We start from the raw sequence: 21,445 nt of genomic DNA, 5'->3' as shown, positions 1-21,445 counted from the left end.
TTTAGAGCCAAGTGGCAATTAATTGAAATCCCTGCCCAGATCCTTAGTGCATGTGTACTCTTGGTGCAAATAATGCTGTGCCTCCGTTACCCAAGCGGAAGCAGAAAAGCGTGCATCATGCGCGGTGCGAGCAGAAGGTAAGCACAGAACTGATGAAATGCTGACCCTTCCAGCTGGGATGGAATGGGGGAGCTGGGGCACGTTGGTATTTGACATAGGTTTGGCAGAGGCCATGCCAAAGAGAACTTAACTGGTCTGCTGTTAAATCTCAGTTACCAGTTTAATGGTATCCACTACATAATAATTGATCATTTTACTATAGCTGATATGATAGCTCAGTGGGTTGAGCACTCGCTGCTGCAATGTGTGTGTGTGTGATCTGCAGGTTGCAGGTTGCAGATTCGAATCCCAGCACGGCCATCTCAGCCTTTCCTCCTTCTGAGGTCGATAAATGAGTACCAACACCGGTTGCAAGATATTGTATGCATATTTGTTCTATAAAAAAGAGCTTAAGCGTAAGTGCTATACAATAGCATATTATTTGGCCTTGGACGTCTGCTTGCATCACAGTAATTTGACAATATGGATCTATACACACAGATATTAATGATACATATGGTGATCCATTTTTGTATGCAAAGTTATGTTATTTTATGAGTTATGTTGTAATGTAACAGACACATGAACCCTCCATAAGTAGCATTTTCTGTAAAGTCGTGAATTGACGCGATTCACGGATGATGGTTTGAGGGCCACTTTTTTGAGGCGAGGGGTGGGCCACTTTTTTGAGGCGAGGGGTGGGCCACTTTTTTTTGGGTGTGCGGGCCTATTTCTTGTCCCAGTCCAACAAGTTGTGGACGATGCAGTGGGTCTTCAACTTGATCCTTGCAGCCACTGGGAGCCAGTGGAGGGATTTCAGGGCTGGAGAGATACAGCCCCTGGGCTTGAGGCCAAGGATAATTCTTGCAGTCCTGTTCTGGATTAGGTGCAGAGGGCAGATAGGTGCAGGGGGCGGAGAGTAGAGGAAGGCAGTAGTCCACCCTAGAGAGAACCAGGGCTCTGGAGACAGTGAGTTTATGGGGGAAAGTGAGAAAAGGAAGAATACCTCTGAATAGGTGCATCTGGTAGTGGGCTTTCTTGGCAAGGTACGTGATGTGAGGAGAGAAGAAGAGAGTGGAGTCGAAGATGACACCAAGGATTTTTGCCTCACAGGAAGGCAAAGGAAGAGGGCCCAAGGAGGGCGGCCAGATTGGAAGAGGGAAAGCGGCAGGAGCGCTCCCAATGAGAAGGATCTCAGTCTTACTGGCATTAAGGTAGAGATCGTTGGAGGTGCAAAAATCCTGAATACTGGATAGACAGTCAGGAATGAGCGCGAGAGGAGAATGAGGCAAGCCTGAAAGAGTACTGAGTGTCATCCGCTTAACATTGAAAGTTAGAGGAGAAGGTATAGATCAGGTGGGCCAAAGGGGCCAAGTAGACATTGAAGAGCCAGGGTGAGAGGTTAGAGCCCTGGGGAACACCACATGAGGAGAGGGAGGTGGTGGAGAGGAAGGACCAAGTTGGACCTGGGAGGGTCGGTCCAGGAGGAAGGAGGTCAACCACTCCAGGGCCTGATCTGTGATGCCCAGGTTCTCAAAAGTCGATTGATCAGGATGGTGTGATTGGCCGTGTCAAAAGCAGAGGAAAGATCAAGAAGGATGAAGACAGAAGGAAGGCTTGAATCAAGATTAGTGAGCAGATCTTCACAGGTGTTCAGCAGAGCAGTCTCTGAAGCCAGACTGATGGTCATGGAGACAACCAACAGATTCAGTGTGGAAAGTAAGCTGGGAGATGGCCAGCTTTTCCAGGAGTTTGCCCAGAAAAGGAGTGATAGAGATTGGGTGACAGTTTGCCAGACAGGTAGGATCTGCAGAAGGCCTTTTAAGGAGGGGGTGCACAAGGGAGTGGTTGCGGAGGGAGGGGAAAGTTCCAGAGGCAAATTGATGATTGCAGAAATCGTCCGAGGCTGGAGCGAGGGTATCAATGTGGTCCTTGATGGTCCTGGAGGAGCAGGGAAGCACCTTTTTGGACGACACTTTCATAGATAGAACGTGTCTAGAAACATTGTCAGGTGTAGTCGAAGAGAAAGAGAAGAAAGGAGGAGAAAGGAGGAGGAGAGTGTAAGGTGGCCAGAGGGGGGCCAGGAGAGGGAGAAGAAGAGCAGAGAGAGGACAGAATGTCCTGAGTTTTAGTGGTGAAGTGAGAAGCCAGTGCCGTACAGAGGGCCTGTGATGGAACAGAAGAGGAGGAGCCTGCAGGAGGATTGGCCAGCTCCTTGCAGAATTTAAAGAGTTTGGCCATCTTGTTAGAGTCCACAGATACACGGGCTTGGATGTGGACTCTTTTCTTGGACAGGACAGAGAGTCTGTTTTGCCTTTGGAGTAGGCGGTAAACCCATTTTTAGAGGATACTTCCGATGCCCTCCACTTCCTCTCAGTCACCCTGCACTTGCATTTCAGGATGGTGAGGTCGGAGTCATACCTAGAGTTGCACTTGGAGGTAGGTTCAGATGGATTCTCATGACAGGGGCAAGGACGTCCAAAGTGTTGGAGATAGAAAGATTCAGGTTAGAGAGGGCTGTGTCAGAGTGTAAGTCAGCTGCAGGTGTAGGAGGAGCAGAGAAAGTAGCAGCAAAAGCATACACTGACACATGTTTCATGGGCCGAATGACCGAGAAGGTAGGTGGCAGTGCTGGGGTGGGCTTAGCCTGGGGGATATAGAGCCTACCACCTCTAGAGATAGATGTAGATAGGAATGATACTGACCTGTTTGCTCTTCTTGACCCCGTATCGTAGATCAGTGACAAAGTGCTCACAGTTATTACTGGTCACGGAGTATGGCATTGTTTTCCCAACACACTGTTCAGCCATTCGTACAATTTTTGTGCGGGGCTGTGGTGAATACTCGCTGTCGTACTTGTTGTTTACAGAATATTTGTTGCTCCCTGCCACCACCGCCAGAAGTTCTCTCTTCACCTCAGCTCTTTCAGCAAATACAGACATTATACTCGATGATCCGGCCGAAGCATATTCACCTGCAACCCAAAGAGAGTGTTGTGATAAATGAGTGATGTGCATGCTACCAATATTTGGACAGACAATCCTCACTGCAGAATGGCTTGTGTTAATTAATGCTGTATGATACCAGAGGTTTCGTATTATCCCCATGTTCGTCCCTCAGTTTCACACTCCCTATTTGCCTGTCTCGTGAAATGAAAAAAATAGGACAGACATGGAAAACCTATGCCTGTGCCATCTGCCCATTTTCTATTTCCCTTACTTACACCAAAAAAACTTGTTGATTAATTCCTGAGGGATTCTCCTCTGAACCCGCTCTCTTTTAATGAACATTAACCACACACATCTGTTTAGTCTTGTGAATGATATTAGGAAATGCTCATTCCTGAGAACTACTGCATGCATTTGGAGAATGTTTATTTTTCTGTCCACCATCCCCAATGCACACAGCAGGTAGAAATCATGAAAAATCAATGTACACCCTCATCCACCTACTCCCACCCGCCTCTGCATCACCCCACATCCGGATACTGGACAAAAAACATTTGCTGAAGCTAATAATGACATCACAAATTGCATTTAATAAGGATGCCTGAGGAATGGGATAATGCAGCTTTTCAAAGTGCATAAAGCACATACATGAAGGTTTCACTGTCAGCAGAACTGTCATTACTGTGTGGTGTGCAGAAACGGCTGTTGTGGTTCCTTCACATCCGTGGTTGTGCAGGGGCCACTGCAGCTACACCGCTTGGGCCATTGATTAAAAAAAACACAGAAACCTTTTCCTGTGGTTTTCTCCAGCATTCACTTAGGACTGGTATTTCTTTCTTCCAGGTGTTATTTCAATTTTTGTTCCATCGTTCATTGAGGCAGCTGCTCACTGGATAGCCAATTATTTCTCCCTGGGAATAACTTCCTTTTATTACCTGTGAGCCTCCCTTGCACGTGATAATCCATAGTTATAGAACCCCACCTCCACTCCAGCACTGTATTCAGGTCTTTAGCTATCACCATCATACTTTGCTGCTCCTGTTTCTGCTCATCTACGTGCATTGCTTAGCCCTGCATCTCCCCTCTAGAGCTTCAGATGGGATCTGGTCCCAGGAGCCTTGTTCACTGATCGTTGTGAAAAGTGTGTTATAAAACTGTGGACAAAGCATGGGCAAACATTGCAAAAAGAAGTTTGCTGGCTGCATAAGAAGTATGAAGGAGTTCCAGAAGCATAGTGAATGTTCTTCAATCTCCATGAATCTCCATACAAGCTTTGATCCTGAAGTCAAGTTTGAGGCAACTGGGAAATTCAAAGTCGTTCAAAGGTCAAAAGGTTGAGGTACTTTCAGGTCCAATGCGCCAGTACGCAATCCCAGTGAGTTAACAAGCCTGCTGTAGATAGCTGTGTGCAACCTGTAGATCATAGGTTTGGTAGGATGCAGGGAGGACTCAGCCTTTCATCCTTATGAAGACAAGAATAACAATATCACGTTTGCGTACAGCACTTCATGTCAGATTCTTCCCACTTAAAAGTACTCAATGTATCCACCACAGAAGGAAGTAGAGTTGAATCTGCTTGGTATTCGAACCTCAGATTGCCATACGTCCACAGACAACTGTGGCAAAAGACTCTCTGTGATCCTAACCCATTGAACTTATCATACTAGTTGTCAGCTGGCTTATCGATCAAAAATAATGTACAACAGAACTCTGTTGGAACCTTCTCACTCTCCTTTTGAGGAAGAAATCTCTTCAATACAGATTAATTGAAGTTGTAATGGTAATATATTTTATTCAAGTTAATAGTTTTATTTGATTTATTCATAACTTTAGGAGAAAAAACGAAATGTTTTATTTGTTAGTGCCACTCAGTTTTTGATATGCACAACATAAGAGTGTAACTGCTTTTCAGAAACTATTCCAATTCCTGATATTTAATAGATTCATTAACATGAAAAATAAAATCTTTAAATATGTAAATACGTGCATATTATATATGGACTAGCTTAAGTCCATTCTCATATTTCTTTTCATATTTCACAAAAAAGATGAACAAATATTGTTGTTTGCCACAAAGGAAAAACGCGATCTTGTTAATTTCACGAATTAATTGAACAACAAATTTTCATTTATCTCCGATTTAAATTCTCACATGAATATCATATTTGTATGGTTACTCTGATTATTTGCAGTGTTGTTAGCAGCAATGGACATTTTAACACACACTGCAAATAATCTGAGCAAGCATACAAATATGATATTCATGTGAGAATTTAAATGGGAGGTAAATAAAAATGTGGTGTTCAATTAATTAGTGAAATTAACATGTATCGAGTTTATTGCAAAACAATTCAATGAAAAGAAAGACACACTAACTCTCTCCTAAAAAAACCCAAGACAAGTTTAGCACAGACAGTGTGTTGATGAGCACTTTCTACATATGACATGTAGATGGCGCACGGAAAACCACAAATTGTAATGCCGAAAAACCAAAAAATTAATTAATTATCTTGGTAACAGGATGACATATCGAGCTAGAAATAGTTGCATTAATTCGGCAATGAAATAAAGAATATTCCATGCAAAATTCATAATGCCACCCCTCAACGTTCATGAGGAGTTACGTCCTCAAGATCAACGCCGTTAAGATAGCTCAGCGGGTTGGGCGCCCGCTGCTGTGATCTGAGTGTGATCTGCAGGTCGCAGGTTCGAATCCCAGCAAGGCCAACTCAGCCTTTCATCCTTCCGAGGTCCAATTTCGGTTGGGTGATATTGTATGTAAATATGTGCTCTGTAAAGCGCTTTGGATGAAGGCGCTATATAAATAACACATCATTATCATTATACAAACCCACAAACAAACAAGAATTTGTTTTATATTACACGGCCCCCGGTAGCGGCAGTGTAGTTATGGTTAGGTTGCTAAACTCATAGGAAGACCACTTTTTCTGCGGCTTATAACTTGGCTCCCCCTGGAGGTATCCTCACCAAACTTTGCAAAAAAAGTATATGAGCCGCTCTGAATTTTCTCGGCAAGTTTGATGAGGTTTTGTGCAGGGGGGAAAAGTTATGGAGGGGGTCCCACATTTTTTTCTTTCCCATAGACTGAATGGGTGAAAACTTTGCGCACGGCTACAGGCCGAACGGCTAGATGGATTTGCACCAAATTTGCGGCAGGAGCGGGGGATTGTGCCAGAAAGCGTGCTTTTGTGTGTTTGGTGGTAATCCGACCAGTACTTTTGTTGCAAAGAACTGAAATTCATATCTAAAAGAATTGGTGATATCTGGCTCCGCTACGCGGACCCATTTCCCTGGTCGCTCCGCTTGCAGTACGCTGTGCTGTCGGCGAACTTTGGACGCGGCCGGTGGTTGGCTGGAGAGGAGCGTGCTGTGCGTCAAGGTTTTGGGGAAACGCTGCCATGGTCTATCAGAGGAGAGTGTTGTGGTGTGTGTGGCAAGCCCTTACGGCATTGTGTGCATGGCTGGGGCTCTTCTATGTACCAGTGTGCCCACTAAAGTTAGTCATATCTGGCTCCGCTCCGGTGTCCCATTTCCCTGGTCGCTGCGCGGTCACAAATTTGATTGAACTGCAGTGTGCGGTGACGTGATGTGTGTCATAAGTTTCCCATACTTCCGGCATGTTGTGTCCGAGGACAAAACAGCGGCGAAAGGGCTTGGAAGAACATTAAAACATAGCGTGCTGCAGTGAGGAGTCCTGCAGTGTGTCCACTGGGTGCAGGGTTGGAATACTGTCCATATAGAAGAGGGTACAGTTAAACTGGTTCTTATATGTGCTTAGGTAGTCTGCATTGTGCAGATTATTAAGTGTTGTAGTGCACTATGCAGTATTGCTTCTATGCACGTAGCACAGTGTTGCGAGCGGAGCAAATGGTGTGAAGATTTTGTTGTTTGGTTGCCACTAAAACCCTGCTTTGTGCATGGAAGTGGGTAGCGGTGCCAAACACTGTGGTATGTTTCTGCATTATGGTAAGTGGAACATGTGTGCGTGCATCCCTGTTTATGGTACGGCAGTGCAGTAGAAGTGCTGCTCCCTATGTTGCCTTCGAGAATTTTAGCACATGGCTACATGGTCGCCTGTACCTCGCATGTGTGGGTGCACCTACCGGGGGCGCAAAAGGAAAAGGGTAACCCGCTGGTAACCCCAAGCCTTTCGCCACAGCACAATTTGTTCATGTGGGCAACCTACAGATTTTGGCCTAGGGTGTCGAAGCCAGCAAGGAAAACAGGGAACCCCATGCATTTCCCAAAAGAGGACACCCGTGGGAATGCACAGAGGTCTGTCTTGCGCGAAGCGGCCCAGAATCTACTACCCAGAACCCCCAGCAATATCCAAATTTGGGGGTAAAAAACACAATTTCCAGACATTTCACTCTGCTCAACCACCGAAACACGCCACCAACAACAGATGTCATACCTTCCCGCGTTCCCACAGGTGTCCCAACGAAAACGGTACCTCATATGTGTGGGTTCACCAATCTAGCCGCAAAGGGAAAAGGCTAACCCACTGGTAACCACAAAAGGGTTTGGAGAGATAACCTACAGATTTGGGCATAGGGTGTCCAAGCCACCAAGCAAAAATGGGAACCCCATGCACTTCTGAAAAGAGGACACCAGTAAGAATCCACAGAGGGACAACTTGCGTGAAGCGGACCAGAATGTTTTACCCAGAATCCCCGACAAAGTGAAAAATGTGTTTTTTTCCCCACATTTCGGACTTTGTGTGGGTGTTTGGGTAATAACTTCTGGGCCGATTTGCGCAAATCATACCTCTGTGGATTCCCACGGGTTTCCTCTTTTCAGAAATGCATGGGGTTCACTGTTTTCCTTGGTGGCTTGGACACCCGAGGCCCATATCTGTATGGTGTGCCGGTCGGCAGAGCGTCTGAAATTCGAGTCTGAAAACAGACTTGGGGTTACTTGTGTTTTAGTCTTTCCCCTTGGCACCCAGGTAGGTGCACCCACACATGTGAGGTACTGCTTTCATTGGGACACCTGTGGGAACACGGGACGGTAGGCCATGTGTTGTTGGGGGCGTGTTTCGATGGGTGAGCCGAGCGAAATGTGCGGAAAATGCGTTTTTTTCCCCACATTTCGGACTTTGCGGGGGTGTATGGGTAATAAATTCCGGGGCGATTTGCGCTAATCATACCTCTGCGGATTCCCACGGGTGTCCTCTTTTCGGAAATGCATGGGGTTCACTGTTTTCCTTGGTGGCTTGGACACCCGAGGCCCATATCTGTATGGTGTGCCGGTCGGCAGAGCGTCTGAAATTTGAGTCTGAAAACAGACTTGGGGTTACTTGTGTTTTAGGCTTTCCCCTTGGCTCCCAGGTAGGTGCACCCACACATGTGAGGTACCGTTTTCATCAGGACACCTGTGGAAACGCAGGACCCTGTGTTGTTGGGGGCGTGTTTCGGTGGGTGAGCCGAGCGAAATGTGCGGAAAATGCGTTTTTTTTCCCACATTTCGGATTTTGCGGGGGTGTCTGGGTAATAAATTCTGGGGCGATTTGCACAAATCATACCTCTGCGGATTCCCAGGGGTGTCCTCTTTTCGGAAGTGCATGGGGTTCCCTGTTTTCCTTGGTGGCTTGGACACCTGAGGCCCATATCTTTATGGTGTGCCGGTCGGCAGAGCGAATGAAATTCGGGTCTGAAAACAGACTTGGTGTTACTTGTGTTTTAGGCTTTCCCCTTGGCTCCCAGGTAGGTGCACCCACACATGTGAGGTACCGTTTTCATCAGGACACCTGTGGAAACGCAGGACGCTGTGTTGTTGGGGGCGTGTTTCGATGGGTGAGCCGAGCGAAATGTGCGGAAAATGCGTTTTTTTTCCCACATTTCGGATTTTGCGGGGGTGTCTGGGTAATAAATTCTGGGGCGATTTGCACAAATCATACCTCTGCGGATTCCCACGGGTGTGCTCTTTTCGGAAATGCATGGGGTTCCCTGTTTTCCTTGGTGCATTGGACACCCGAGGCTCATATCTGTATGGTGTGCCGGTCGGCAGAGCGTCTGAAATTCCGGTCTGAAAACAGATTTGGGGTTACTTGTGTTTTAGGCTTTCCCCTTGGCGCCCCGGTAGGTGCACCCACACACGTGAGGTACCGTTTTCATCGGGACACCTGTGGGAACGCGGGACGGTAGGCCATGTGTTGTTGGGGCGTGTTTCGATGGGTGAGCCGAGTGAAATGTGCAGAAAATGTGTTTTTTTCCCCACATTTCGGACTTTGCGGGGGTGTCTGGGTAATACATTCTGGGGCGATTAGCGCAAATCATACCTCTGCGGATTCCCACGGGTGTCCTCTTTTCGGAAATGCATGGGGTTCCTGTTTTCCTTGGTGGCTTGGACACCCGAGGCCCATATCTGCAGGGTGTGCCGGTCCTGGAGCGTCTGAAATTCCGGTCTGAAAACAGACTTGGGGTTACTTGTGTTTTAGGCTTTCCCCTTGGCGCCCAGGTAGGTGCACCCACACATGTGAGGTACCGTTTTCATCGGGACACCTGTGGAAACGCGGGTCGGTAGGCCATGTGTTGTTGGGGCTGTGTTTCGATGGGTGAGCCGAGCGAAATGTGCGGAAAATGCGTTTTTTTCCACACATTTCAGACTTTGCGGGGTTGTCTGGGTGATAAATTCTGGGGCGATTTGTGCAAATCATACCTCTGCGGATTCCCACGGGTGTCCTCTTTTCGTAAATGCATGGGGTTCCCTGTTTTCCTTGGTGGCTTGGACACCCGAGGCCCACATCTGTATGGTGTGCCGGTCAGCAGAGCGTCTGAAATTCCGGTCTGAAAACAGACTTGGGGTTACTTGTGTTTTAGGCTTTCCCCTTGGCGCCCAGGCAGGTGCACCCACACATGTGAGGTACCGTTTTCATCGGGACCACTGTGGAAAAGCGGGTCGGTAGGCCATGTGTTGTTGGGGGTGTTTTTCGATGGGTGAGCCGAGCGAAATGTGCGTAAAAAGTGTTTTATTTCCCACATTTCGGACTTTGCGGGGGTGTCTGGGTAAGAAATTCTTGGGCGATTTGCACAAATCATACCTCTGCGGATTCCCACGGGTGTCCTCTTTTCGGAAATGCATGGGGTTCCCTGTTTTCCTTGGTGGCTTGGACACCAGAGGCCCATATCTGTATGGTGTGCCGGTCGGCAGAGCGTCTGAAATTCAGGTCTGAAAACAGACTTGGGGTTACTTGTGTTTTAGGCTTTACCCTTGGCGCCTAGGTAGGTGCACCCACACATGTGAGGTACCGTTTTCATCGAGACACCTGTGGAAACGCGGGACGGTAAGCCATGTGTTGTTGGGTGCGTGTTTCGATGGGTGAGCCGAGCGAAATTTGCGGAAAATGCATTTTTTTCCCACATCGGACTTTGCCGGGGTGTCTGGGTAATAAATTCTGGGGCGATTTGCGCAAATCATACCTCTGCGGATTCCCACCGGTGTTCTCTTTTCAGAAATGCATGGGGTTCCCTGTTTTCCTTGGTGGCTTGGACACCCGAGGGCCATATCTATATGGTGTGCCGGTCGGCAGAAAGTCTGAAATTCCGGTCTGAAAACAGACTTGGGGTTACTTGTGCTTTAGGCTTTCCCCTTGGCGCCCAGGTAGGTGCACCCACACATGTGAGGTACCGTTTTCATCGGGACACCTGTGGGAACGCGGGACGGTAGGCCATCTGTTATGTTTGTGTGGTTTTCATAACGTTTTGGCCCATTTGCTGGTGCCCTTTGTCACACAACCCTTTCATTTCCCAAATGTGACCTACATTTAGTCGCTGCTTTAGGCACCATACTCTTTTGTAACCTGCACAAGTCACCTACCCTTGAAAAGGTCTGCCTGTGCTCTTTCAAAAAATGAATGCTTGCCGTTCCTCACCACATTGGTTTTACCGATTTGCACATGCTAAGTGCGTCTGTTCAACTCCTGTGTACCATGGCTCAGTGTTTGGCTTGTGGTATTGCTTGTTTTGTAAATCACTTCAAAAAATGTGTGCTTTCCTAACTGCAAGAGTCATGGGAATGTAGCGGAGCATTGCTTTTCTCACAATTCATAGAAGCCATTGCCGTACCAAGCCAACCATGTCCAACACATACCTTTTTTTTCGGTCATTTTCCCGCTTTTCCCCCAATCCATGGCATTTTCCCCTACCTAGTGTTTGCCTGACCTACGCAAATAACCCCTTCCTAAACTTGGAATTTTGTCTACTTTTCAGAAATATATGCCTTTCCGTCCTCCAATTCGGCTTTCCTACCCTTTTCTCCCATTCCGTCCATGCATGTCCAATTGGCAAAAATTGCCAAAATCGCCTATCTCTCACAAAATAGTTGATAACCACATCAAAATATTTTATTTCCGTTTCTACTCAACCTGTTCTTGATAGCCAGGAAATTGGGGAATTCAGCACAGCAAACCATTTGTTCCTAGCTCTTACAAGGAAAAAAACACAGGATATTTTGTACATCATTTTATTGGCATTTTTTGAAAAAACACCACATTTTCCCCCTTTTTGCCTATTTTCTCTCACCCCCCTACAGCAACCTAGGATTCCTGGGTGGCGTTATGACCGCCTACATGTGGGAAAAAAGGAGCCAAATTTGGCTGAGATATCTCATTTAACAAAAAAGTTACTAGCCATTGAATGGCCACATACCGAAATCACCAAAAAAGGCCCTGCCACTGGGGAGAAATACCCATGGCACTTAAAGGGTTAAACAAAGACATATAAGCTGTAAATGTACTCCCTAAGTATTTTGTTAATTTCTAAGTTCTCAACATTGAAACCTTTTCATGCCGGTTAGGCTGAACCTGTTTCCAAATAGTGAGGTGCTTAATTCAAGAAAGCAGATTAATGAAGGGGCTGATATTTGTAGACTTTGCAAAACACCAGGAGAAACAATAAGACATTTGACCCTCTCCTGTCCCAAACTTAAAATGATGAGAACTCATTATTGACTGGTGGGAATATAGGTGTCGGGGTGAACATTTTAAAGTGATTTTTCCATTAACGATATTCTTAGATCACATTTTTATAATGGTCATAATATGAAATTATGAATAACCTTTTAGATTTAATTGATCTGTTTATTGTAGGCTGATTTGTATGTATAAACATATTTTAAAATGATGTTACTTGTATTCTAAATAAGACTGGTTTTATTGTTTTACTTTGGTCTCTAATCTGTTCGTTTGTACTGTATGTTATTTTATTTGGATGGATTTAGTATTATATGTCATTGGTGAATTATTTTTGTGTTTTTCTAAATTGGTAAATGATTGAAGTAAACCAAAGGCCTAAATAAAAATAAAAAAGAAACATAAAAGAAGCCTTAAGGTCAAGGGCTTCATAAAGCCTTACAGTAGAACAGACCCCAGGCAGGAGAGACACATAATATCATCTGCCTGAAAAAGTCCCTGAATGATGGTGGGAGAGAGAAATAACTAACTATTATGAGGATTTAGAAATTTGAGGCGGCCGACTTTGTAAACAGTTTTCCAAATTTGCCATTTTATTAAATCAAAAAGGTTGGATGAACAACTCTCTGCCCCTACCCTAATGAGGATTTCCCTGCCTAAAGTAACTAACAGAAACACTGTAATAAAGGATAGTTGTCCCTCACACTTTAACATTCAACAAAGTGATAAGGAAATACATGGCAATTCAACATAAAGTAAACATCATAATTGAACCTGTAATATGTTCACAGTCCTGGCTTACCCTCTGGGTGAATTCCCCTTCCCCACATTCCACCAGTGTCCTTGTTCTACAGTTAAAAAAAAGTACGAAAATCTGGGTTGATAACAAAGTTCTAACACAGTCCTTTGTAACTTCCACTGGACAATAGAAAGTTCAAAAACTTCAAAAGAAAATGTTCTTTCTCTCCTTCGCATACAAATGTATCTCAGGATAATCTTCTCCATAAGGTAACACAAATTGTCTGTCAGGATGATTTTTACGACCATTAAATGCCTTCAAGAAATATACAAGTTTGCCTTTGTCAGGATGATTTTTGGCACCACTAAATGCCTTCAGGAAATGTAACTCCTCCACGGTAGGATTATACAATTCTCCCTTCAGTACCATAAATGAGAACACCTTGTTTATCAGGACCACAGTTTGCTACCTGGTCTCTTCTCACGCTAGGCCTACTGCTTCAAAGGTTTGCCACCCGGGTTTATTCGTCTGCCCAATTAGCTCTTTATAAACAGCTTGTGCTTCAGTGGTAGCAACAACTTGAACAACTTTGCAACAACTTCACAGTGCTCTTTGGTTAGCAGCATTCAACTTCCATCAACCTTTCAGGGAAACAAGATGTTATGCTCTTCAAGATTCCTCTGCAAATTATGCTCCTGTCCCTCTGAATAGGGCAGCCTATATGACTCTTTTGTTTCCCTACTGCACCGGAAACCATATATTGGCACCAATACAGATTTGCTTTGCTTCCTTTTTGGCTTTGGTAATGTGTGTTTATATTAGCTGTTGTTATATAGTTCAGTATACATGAATGACAGACTAAACAACCCTGGGGTCTTCTATTACTCCCCTTTTGTCTTTGGCAATGTCTGTTGGACCTATTTTGCTCAGGGTTTAAATTCTCCTGGCTTGGGTAATAGTTGCAGGCATTAGCATTTAATAAGGTTGCCTACCCGGGTTGGTGGACTTGCCATAAACTCACATGCTGAATTTTACAGTCACTTGGTTTCTTAATAGGCCACTTTCACTGCTTTGTAATATTTCGGTATTCAAAATTAACTTTATCGCCTCTTTCATTCCCACATGGGTGAACTTGTCTACCTGCACCACACAAGCGGCATTCAAGCATCCCAGAGTCACTTTCTCACTGTAAACTCACCGGTCGGGTTGCTCACCTGCGATCCTCTCTGCGGTTGCTGGTCCTCTGTGGCTTTGGCTTCCAGCGACTTGGCAAGCACCTTCTCCGGTTTGTCTTCAGTCCTCTTCCTCATCCCAGTTTTTCTGACTTCTGTTGCTTGGCAATAAGCCATTAAAAGATTTGGGTTTCAGGAAAAATTAAGTAAGGGGGTTTCCCATTCTTCCAGACCTATTTCCCCCCTTATGTGATCCTCCCGCAGAACATAACACCCAGGGTCGGGATCAGGAAGTGTCTGCCTTCCCCTGGCCACATAAGAAGGTTCCCAGGCCAGGTTTTCTGGAGGAATCATTGGCGCTATGCTGAGAAACTAAAGCTCTCAGATAAACTTAAAGTGAATGCTGATAAATCCAAGGTCTAGGAGAGACCTAAACTGAATGTTGACAAACGCAAAGTCCAGGAGAGACCAAAAGTGAATACTGAGAAACCCACAGTTGGGGAGAGACCTAAAGTGAATGCTGGGAGAAACAAGGACTGGGTGAGATCTACAATAAATGCTGAGAAAACCAAGGTTTGGGAAACACCTAGAAAGCTACAAGGTGGAGACAGAGCCTGAGGCAAAGAACCTGTGAAGGCTTAAGTCTGACGTTTGAGAACTGGAAGAGGTTTTACCTGGCACTGTGAAAGTAGGAAGACCAACGACAAGTCAAAACCGCAAGCAACACTGGAAGAGCCTTCCCAGGAATCCGTTTGCATTTTATTTTCATTTTTCTTATTATATGTTTTTATAGCACAAACTTACCTCGGGAACTATGGAGTGCTGCCCAGGTCAAACAGTAAAGCATTGGTACAAAATCCTTCATCAAGTCTTTAAGTAAACATCTATAATAATTATCAAAGTACTGTGAAGGCATCATGAAGAATGACCCAGGTAACAGACTTATTGTCAGGATTCCCCCAACTCAGAGACTACGCCATGTCATGTCCCACTCATCTGCTCGCAAGAGACAGTGCCGGGTTACAAGACCCTGGTGTAAGACTTCTATTATTTCCCAATTTTCGTCAAGGTATACTGGGACCCGCTTACCAGGACAGGGAAACCACCTGCTGTCATCATTGACGCCGCCATCACGTCTTCCGAACAACCGTCATACCATGTGACGGTTACCATGGTGATTATGGCGTCCATTATGTGAAAGCGTACAACGTGTTCAGGGGCGGGTTCCATAGGTATTTACTTCTGGGTTGGCGTCGCCCGGTGCTTCCGATTTTCTAATCCAGACGCTGTCTTTGCCTTGCTCTTGTTTTGATCCTGTGTTCTTGCTTCTTCCTACCTTGTACCTTGTTCTTTGGATATTCATCAGTTTCAACAGTAACAAATTCAGACTCGCCATCTCTTACTGATTTTGCTTCCGTCTTCTCCAGCACGGCCCTGGACCTCAGACTGCTACTCAACCTGCATTGGCTCTCGTTTTGTCCTGTTACAGACAACACGGCTCTCGACCTCGGACTGCTACTCAACTTGCATTGGCTCTCATTTTTGTCCCGTTGCAGACCACACGGAAATCGACTTCGGACTGGTTAACGACTTCTCTTCTTACCCACATCATCCAACGGAGTCCATCATCACTCAAGCCCGTTTCGTGTATTGCCTCTTCAGCGCAGGAACATTTGGACTTCCATCCCTGGCGCTCCTAGGTCGTAAGCGTCTGTATTTCGGATTCTGGGTCTAGAGACTGCTGTTTCCGTATTAGGCGTACTCGTGCCGTCGGGACAGCTTATTGGGCAATACACACCGAGGGGCGACATCCACACTAAGCTGTCATTTGCAAACCAGCGGATAAGTGTTCCAAAACTTCATTCTCTTTTTCTCATGTCCTCTTAATACATCTGTTTTTACCATTAGATATTTTATGTTGCTTAGAGGGGGAATTGCCTGTTCCTTATTCTGAGCTTCTTACCTCCGGTCTGCTACAGACGACTCAATACTCCACAATCAGGATTCACATTGTAGGTTAGCTAAAATTCTAAGGGTACTAGGTCCTTGAGGCTATGTTCTTTAACTAATGATCCTGTTTTTCTACAGTACTCCGACCTAGGAAACTGCACTCCATTCTTGGATCCGTTCTTGGCTGATGTCATCAGGTTCCTGCTGGTGTCCTTCATCTCTCGGCCAATTGATCACTCTGTGTGTACCCTCACTCAGAGAGTAACATTGGTTAGGAGAAATCCTCGCCTACACTATGTGGGCAAAACTCCTATTTTACTAGGGGACTCAAGACAGTATCTGACACATATTTCAAACTAAATGACTTTATTAAATCTAATGTCAGGATGGTTGAAGGCCTATCTTGCCCTATGCTAATGTGGGATTTCCCTATCGGAATAAAACTCAGGAAGGTCTGAGTCAAATAGTTCCATTTGAAAGTCTGGCTTTATACTAACAATGTGTAGGGATGTTAATAACCGAAGAAGCAAATTTCAATGCAAAGTTTGGTGCTTCTTCCAGCTCTCCGCTTTCTGTCCTCAAGTATAGGATAGTCCCGCAAAAGTCTCAAGATCACTTCTCTCGAGCGCCAAACAACATAGTTCAAGATAGTCCTCTGGGTTCCCTTCCCCAAGTCTCAGGCAACACAATTCCAAACAATAAAAAGGGAGGGGGTTCTTGTGACCTCGCTCCCAAGACAGCATGAGCAGGTTTTTCAGACTCAGGGCTCATTTCCCCAAGACTTCAACTTCAACTTTTGTAGTTGTTGTAGTTCGTTTTATCAGTTGGGTTTCCCAATACTCTGAGTCTTCAGTATTAGGGTTCACTGGTCTAAGCGCAGTTGTTAGACCACACAGTCCACCCATTACAGGTCACGGAACCAGGATCCCTGGGCTCTTCAGCCCCTTGTCGGTTCCTTGACATTTGCTCATGTGCGCCAAGGGTTTCCTTGATGCTTGCTCCTGTGCCCCACGATGTTCCTTGGCACTTCCGCCTGTGCACCAAGGTGTTTCTGCTTAATGTCTTCCCCTTTGTCAGCCTCTGGGGTTGTATTTCAATGTTCTAATTGGACTTCACATGTACATTGCTTAATAGTTTTAAAGTACTTTGAATGTGAATTGCTCTCAATTCAATAGTTACTTGTGTTGCTTAAGGTTTAAGTCTAATTCTGAAAAACACACTCTTGTTTAACTGAAATGCATTCTTGTCCTTGAAGTTCAAATATAAGTTTGAAATGCCCTCTTGTAAGTTAAATATAAGTTTACTTTCCGTTCGGTATTCAAAATGCACTTTGGTAGTTAAATGTAGGTTTGCTTTCAGTTCGGTATTCAAAAATCACTTTTGCAGTTAAATGTGAATTTGCTTTCAATTCGGTATTGAAATTTTACTTTTGTAGTGAAATGTAGATTTGCTTTCATTCGGTATTCAAAATGCACTTTTGCAATTAGATATAAGTTTATTTCCAGTTCAATATTCAAAATATATGGACCTGCACTTGCCTGCTGTCCGTTTTGGAGCTCCCCGGTGTCTGCGTGCCCTTCTGACATTCACTAGCGGTCTGCTCCTTCTCCCGGCAGCTCCTGCTATTTCCGCTCTGCTCTGCTTCTGGAGCAGGGAAACACCGCTGTTATGAGCCCCGCTCGCCTGCCGGATGCTTCTTGATCTTGTTCTTTGTTTGCTTTCCAGTGGATGCAAACAGCGTCCTCTGTGATCATGGTCTGCAGGCGTTCTGGTTCGGCCTCCAGTCCCACCACAGCTGCCTCCACGAAGAGTGAGTCCCCTGCTGGTATCTGCCACTTCGGCCTCCCTGCTTCTCAAACTTCTCCCGCTTCTGAGGCTTTTTCGAGCTTCCCTCCCTTCTGGAGCTTCTCTACTGGGTGTTCCCAGTCCCTCAATCTATGTACCTGGAGCCTTCTAACAGGCTGCAGGCGTGCCTGGTGAATTAAATCTGCCTGACCATAGTTAGGAAGACATGTCTGACCTTCCCAATGCTCGGGATGCAGCTTCCTCGTCCCAGTACCTAAGTGGTGAAAACGTGTGGTGTTCATTCCTCTTAGTCTCCTCTTCCTCATCACAATACTGTCATATGTCACATTAGGGAAAGTGAGGGAAACAGGCTTTTAATAGCCCATAAAGGTTGGTTTAGGGTCAGGTGGGTTGTTGGTGGGAAAGGGGGGATACCATGTCTCTCCCAAGGGCACCCACTCCCAGTCCCCAAAGACCATCCACTCATGTGATCCTCCCTCGCTTGTTCACCCCCAGTGTCAGGATCCAAGAGCAATGGCCTTTCCCTGGCCACCTGGGCAGAGGGTCTATGGGGAATAGGAATGAGAGTACCCTTGGGTTTCTCACAGTACACAGTATACGAATGGGGTGTGTGCATAATATACAAATTGGAATGTGTTGTTGGGAGATCCAGGTCTTCAGTTCTCTCTGGAACTGACAGACTTGGAGCAGTCCGGAGCAGTCAGAGGAGTGAACTGTAGCATGAGAAGGACTGTTTCCTAGTTTTTCCAATCTGGTGATGGTCTTACTGCGAGGTGCCTGTATGCCCCCTGATGTTTTAGTTTGATTGGGAGGTAGGCCAACGTACTGGAAGTGGTTGCTTTGCAGGTGAGGCATATGGCTTTGAACCAGATCTTAGTCAGAATGGGGAGTCAGTGTTATTCGCACAAAGGTAAGGTTGATGTGGGCACATTTCCTAGAGCTGGTGATAAAGCAAGCCATAGCATGATGGGCTGCTTTGAGGGGGGCCATGTTAGCGGCCGGCAACCCTGCAAAGAGAGCATTACCCCCGTTGACATGCATTATCACTAGGTTTTACACCATCATTTGGAAATCCTGGGTTAGGAGGATGGGCTTGATCTTGCAGACAAAAGAAATTGAGCCTATGTTGTGAAGTGTTGTTGGAAGGATCCATTGCATCTACAATGAAGCCTATGGATTGTTGTGCTAGATGACGGCTCGACATATGAGAATAGGTTGGGAATGCTTTTGTTGGATACTTGATGGAATATTTGTGTTGCAATTTTGGGTAGCCAGGAGGCGACAAACTTATTAAGAGTAGGACTTTGAACGTTTATGTTGGCCATTTCGTTGGACATTCTTTTGTAGAATAGGGTATCCATGGAGAGACATGGACTTGAAGGTTTAGGTTAACAACTTGAGTACTTATCTTTGAAGGTGTGAAACTTTTGAAGAAACCCCATTGTGTACTGCCCTATCCCTGACACAGTTTAATTAAAGAACCTCCTTATCACAGATATTTACCTGTTACCAACAGACTGGTGACCCTATCTAAGCCAAATACTGAATAAAATAATTCATTTTAAAACATTTGTTTCATTCCTCAGCTTTACCAAGCTACCACAGCCTCGAACTCTAGGTCAAGTGCAAGGTCTAAAAAAATGTACACGTCACAGGTCTCACAGAAAGAGTGTGCCAAATTACCAGTGAAGGTCTCAGTGCACCAGAATGGAGCCATTTCAGACTTTATCTTGCTGCCTCATTAGCCCTCCTAGAACGTTGGTGCCTGGAAGAGGAGATGCGAAAAGAAAGCTTTCTCAGCAGACTCAGCCTTAATACAGCACAGCCAATAGCGACATCCCGTTCCTTAGTAGAACTTGGGTCCAGAACACCAAGGCAACTGATGTACGACTTGAGAAGCTGAACAACAGAGACTGAATTTAAAGTAACTATAAACTCCTCTTTAAACCCCTGCAGATAGTAAAGTCAGGTAAAGAAGCCAAGCATGACTCCCTCTCATTGTTTTAAGAAATGACATGAGGAAGCAGGACTGTGAGGTTAAGTCTTACGAATATGCTTCGAGGTTGTGGGCAATACTGGGGGGAATCATTGTGATGTACAACATCAGGTTTTTGGATCAAACTTGGAACCTTTTGCAGAAGCAATATCAGATATATTATTTTGCCATCATTTAAAATTACATGTTTTTAGGATGTGCTTGTTGAGCATTATTTGCATCTGTGAATTATGGACTAGTGGGCTTTTGAACAGAGCAGTATATAAAGCAAGGTCTTACTTGGAGGCGCTAGGTGCACCACGTAACCATCTCCCACATAGATGGCCCAGTGTTGATAGCCAGTCCGGAAAATCTCGATAAGGTCTCCAGGCTTAGGGTCCATCTGGAAAGCAAGAGGGGGGCACAATTAATCTCAGAAAAGGGACACATGGAGCTCCTGCCTCCATCTATCATATCTATCCTGTGTTTGTTGATGCTTTCGATTACACCCTCTATTTTCACCGCTCGCATTATTTACACCTACCACTCCAACCCATTGAATGATGAATGACAGATCATTCCCCAGGAAATGTTTGTTATTAGGAGGATTGTGGTAAAAGGGGATAGTTATACTCCAGAACTGGAAGGGACAGGGTTTCCAAAAACAAAAGAGAGAATTGTGTATTAAATCGTTTCACAAGGGACACCAGAAAAGTTATAAGTACTGTGATGAGAAAGAGTAGGGCTAGTATTAATGAGGATTTATTCTAATTTGTATTTCATTAGGGGGATTGAAAGGTGATGAAAAGGACTGCACATAGGACAAAGTATGAAGGGTGGGAAGGGCTGGACAGGATAAAGGGATCCCAGATCAAACCCAAGAGTTGGAAGGGAGAGGTGACCCAAACCCCAGGGGTAGGGGAAGAGGGAGTACAAAATCAGTGAAGGTAAAGGAGAAGCCCAGATGTAGCCATCATATTGTCACCACATCGCTCTTCTTTATCCCAGTCCTTACTTTTGAGGCATCCTAAAGATATGGATTGGACTGAGTTGAAAAGAAAGAATACTATGAACATACTGCGCACACATCAAACTCTATTGCATTAGAAATCAACGCACTCTGCCTTGTTAAAACTAGGGGCAGTTGCTCTGAGAAGCTGCAGCCTTTGATGCTGGATGAAAGTATTAGATATTGCCCAAATCACTGCCTTGAAAATCTCCTGAAGTGGTGCTGTCTGAGCCTCAGCCCAGGTGGCAGCCATTTCCCTTGTGGAACGCCCCCAACTCATCTCTGCCCTTTCCAGTTACACATTACATATTCCCTGTACAAAAGATGCCCTCCTGATAGTCCCCGAGGACAATTAGTTGCTGTGGTCCTTATATAAGGATATATGAAGAAAATCAGATCTTGGATCTGTTTTCTATACTGATATGATATGATAGGTTATTTATATTGCCTTTAATACCCAGAGGTTTCTAAGCGCGGCCCCGGGGATCGAACCTGGGTTGCTCCATGTCGTCTTGCTTCCAAGGCGAGCATGTTGCCCCCGAGCTGTCCTCCCGGGACTTATTATCCACTGGTCCATGAATGACTCTTCCCTGAGAGCAGTGAAATGATTCAATATTCAATCTGCCTCCCACTGGAATCATCACTTCTTCTTCGGCATTGCCAGGAACATTGAGTCTTCTGGGGCAGCAAGCTCTTGCCACAGTTGCTGGGCTCCGGGCTTCATACCAGACCTAAACCTGCCTGTGATGTATGAACAGTGAGGCTTGGAAGAGTGCTGCAGAGAAGAGGTCTTGAGTCTGACTGATGGAATCTTG

The 21,445-nt window shown here is 45.3% G+C and overlaps 1 protein-coding gene across 1 annotated transcript in view; it reads right to left on the bottom strand.

The window, feature by feature from the left end:
* LOC138567110 (phospholipase A and acyltransferase 3-like) overlaps positions 1 to 21,445 on the bottom strand; it is a 104,201-nt gene that overhangs the window by 37,446 nt on the left and 45,310 nt on the right. The window contains exons 2-3 of the mRNA XM_069644990.1: positions 19,922 to 20,024; positions 2,805 to 3,073 (exon numbers count right to left, since the gene is read on the bottom strand). Of these exons, the coding sequence (XP_069501091.1) occupies positions 2,805 to 3,073; positions 19,922 to 20,024 (372 nt within the window). The remainder of the gene's footprint in view (positions 1 to 2,804; positions 3,074 to 19,921; positions 20,025 to 21,445) is intronic.

The sequence above is a fragment of the Ambystoma mexicanum genome, chromosome 2p (assembly GCF_040938575.1).
Source record: "Ambystoma mexicanum isolate Mex_15411 chromosome 2p, UKY_AmexF1_1, whole genome shotgun sequence".
Classification (NCBI taxonomy): domain Eukaryota; kingdom Metazoa; phylum Chordata; class Amphibia; order Caudata; family Ambystomatidae; genus Ambystoma; species Ambystoma mexicanum.
The sequence above is the reverse complement of the archived record's forward strand: the minus strand, read 5'-3'. Positions and strand labels throughout refer to the sequence as shown.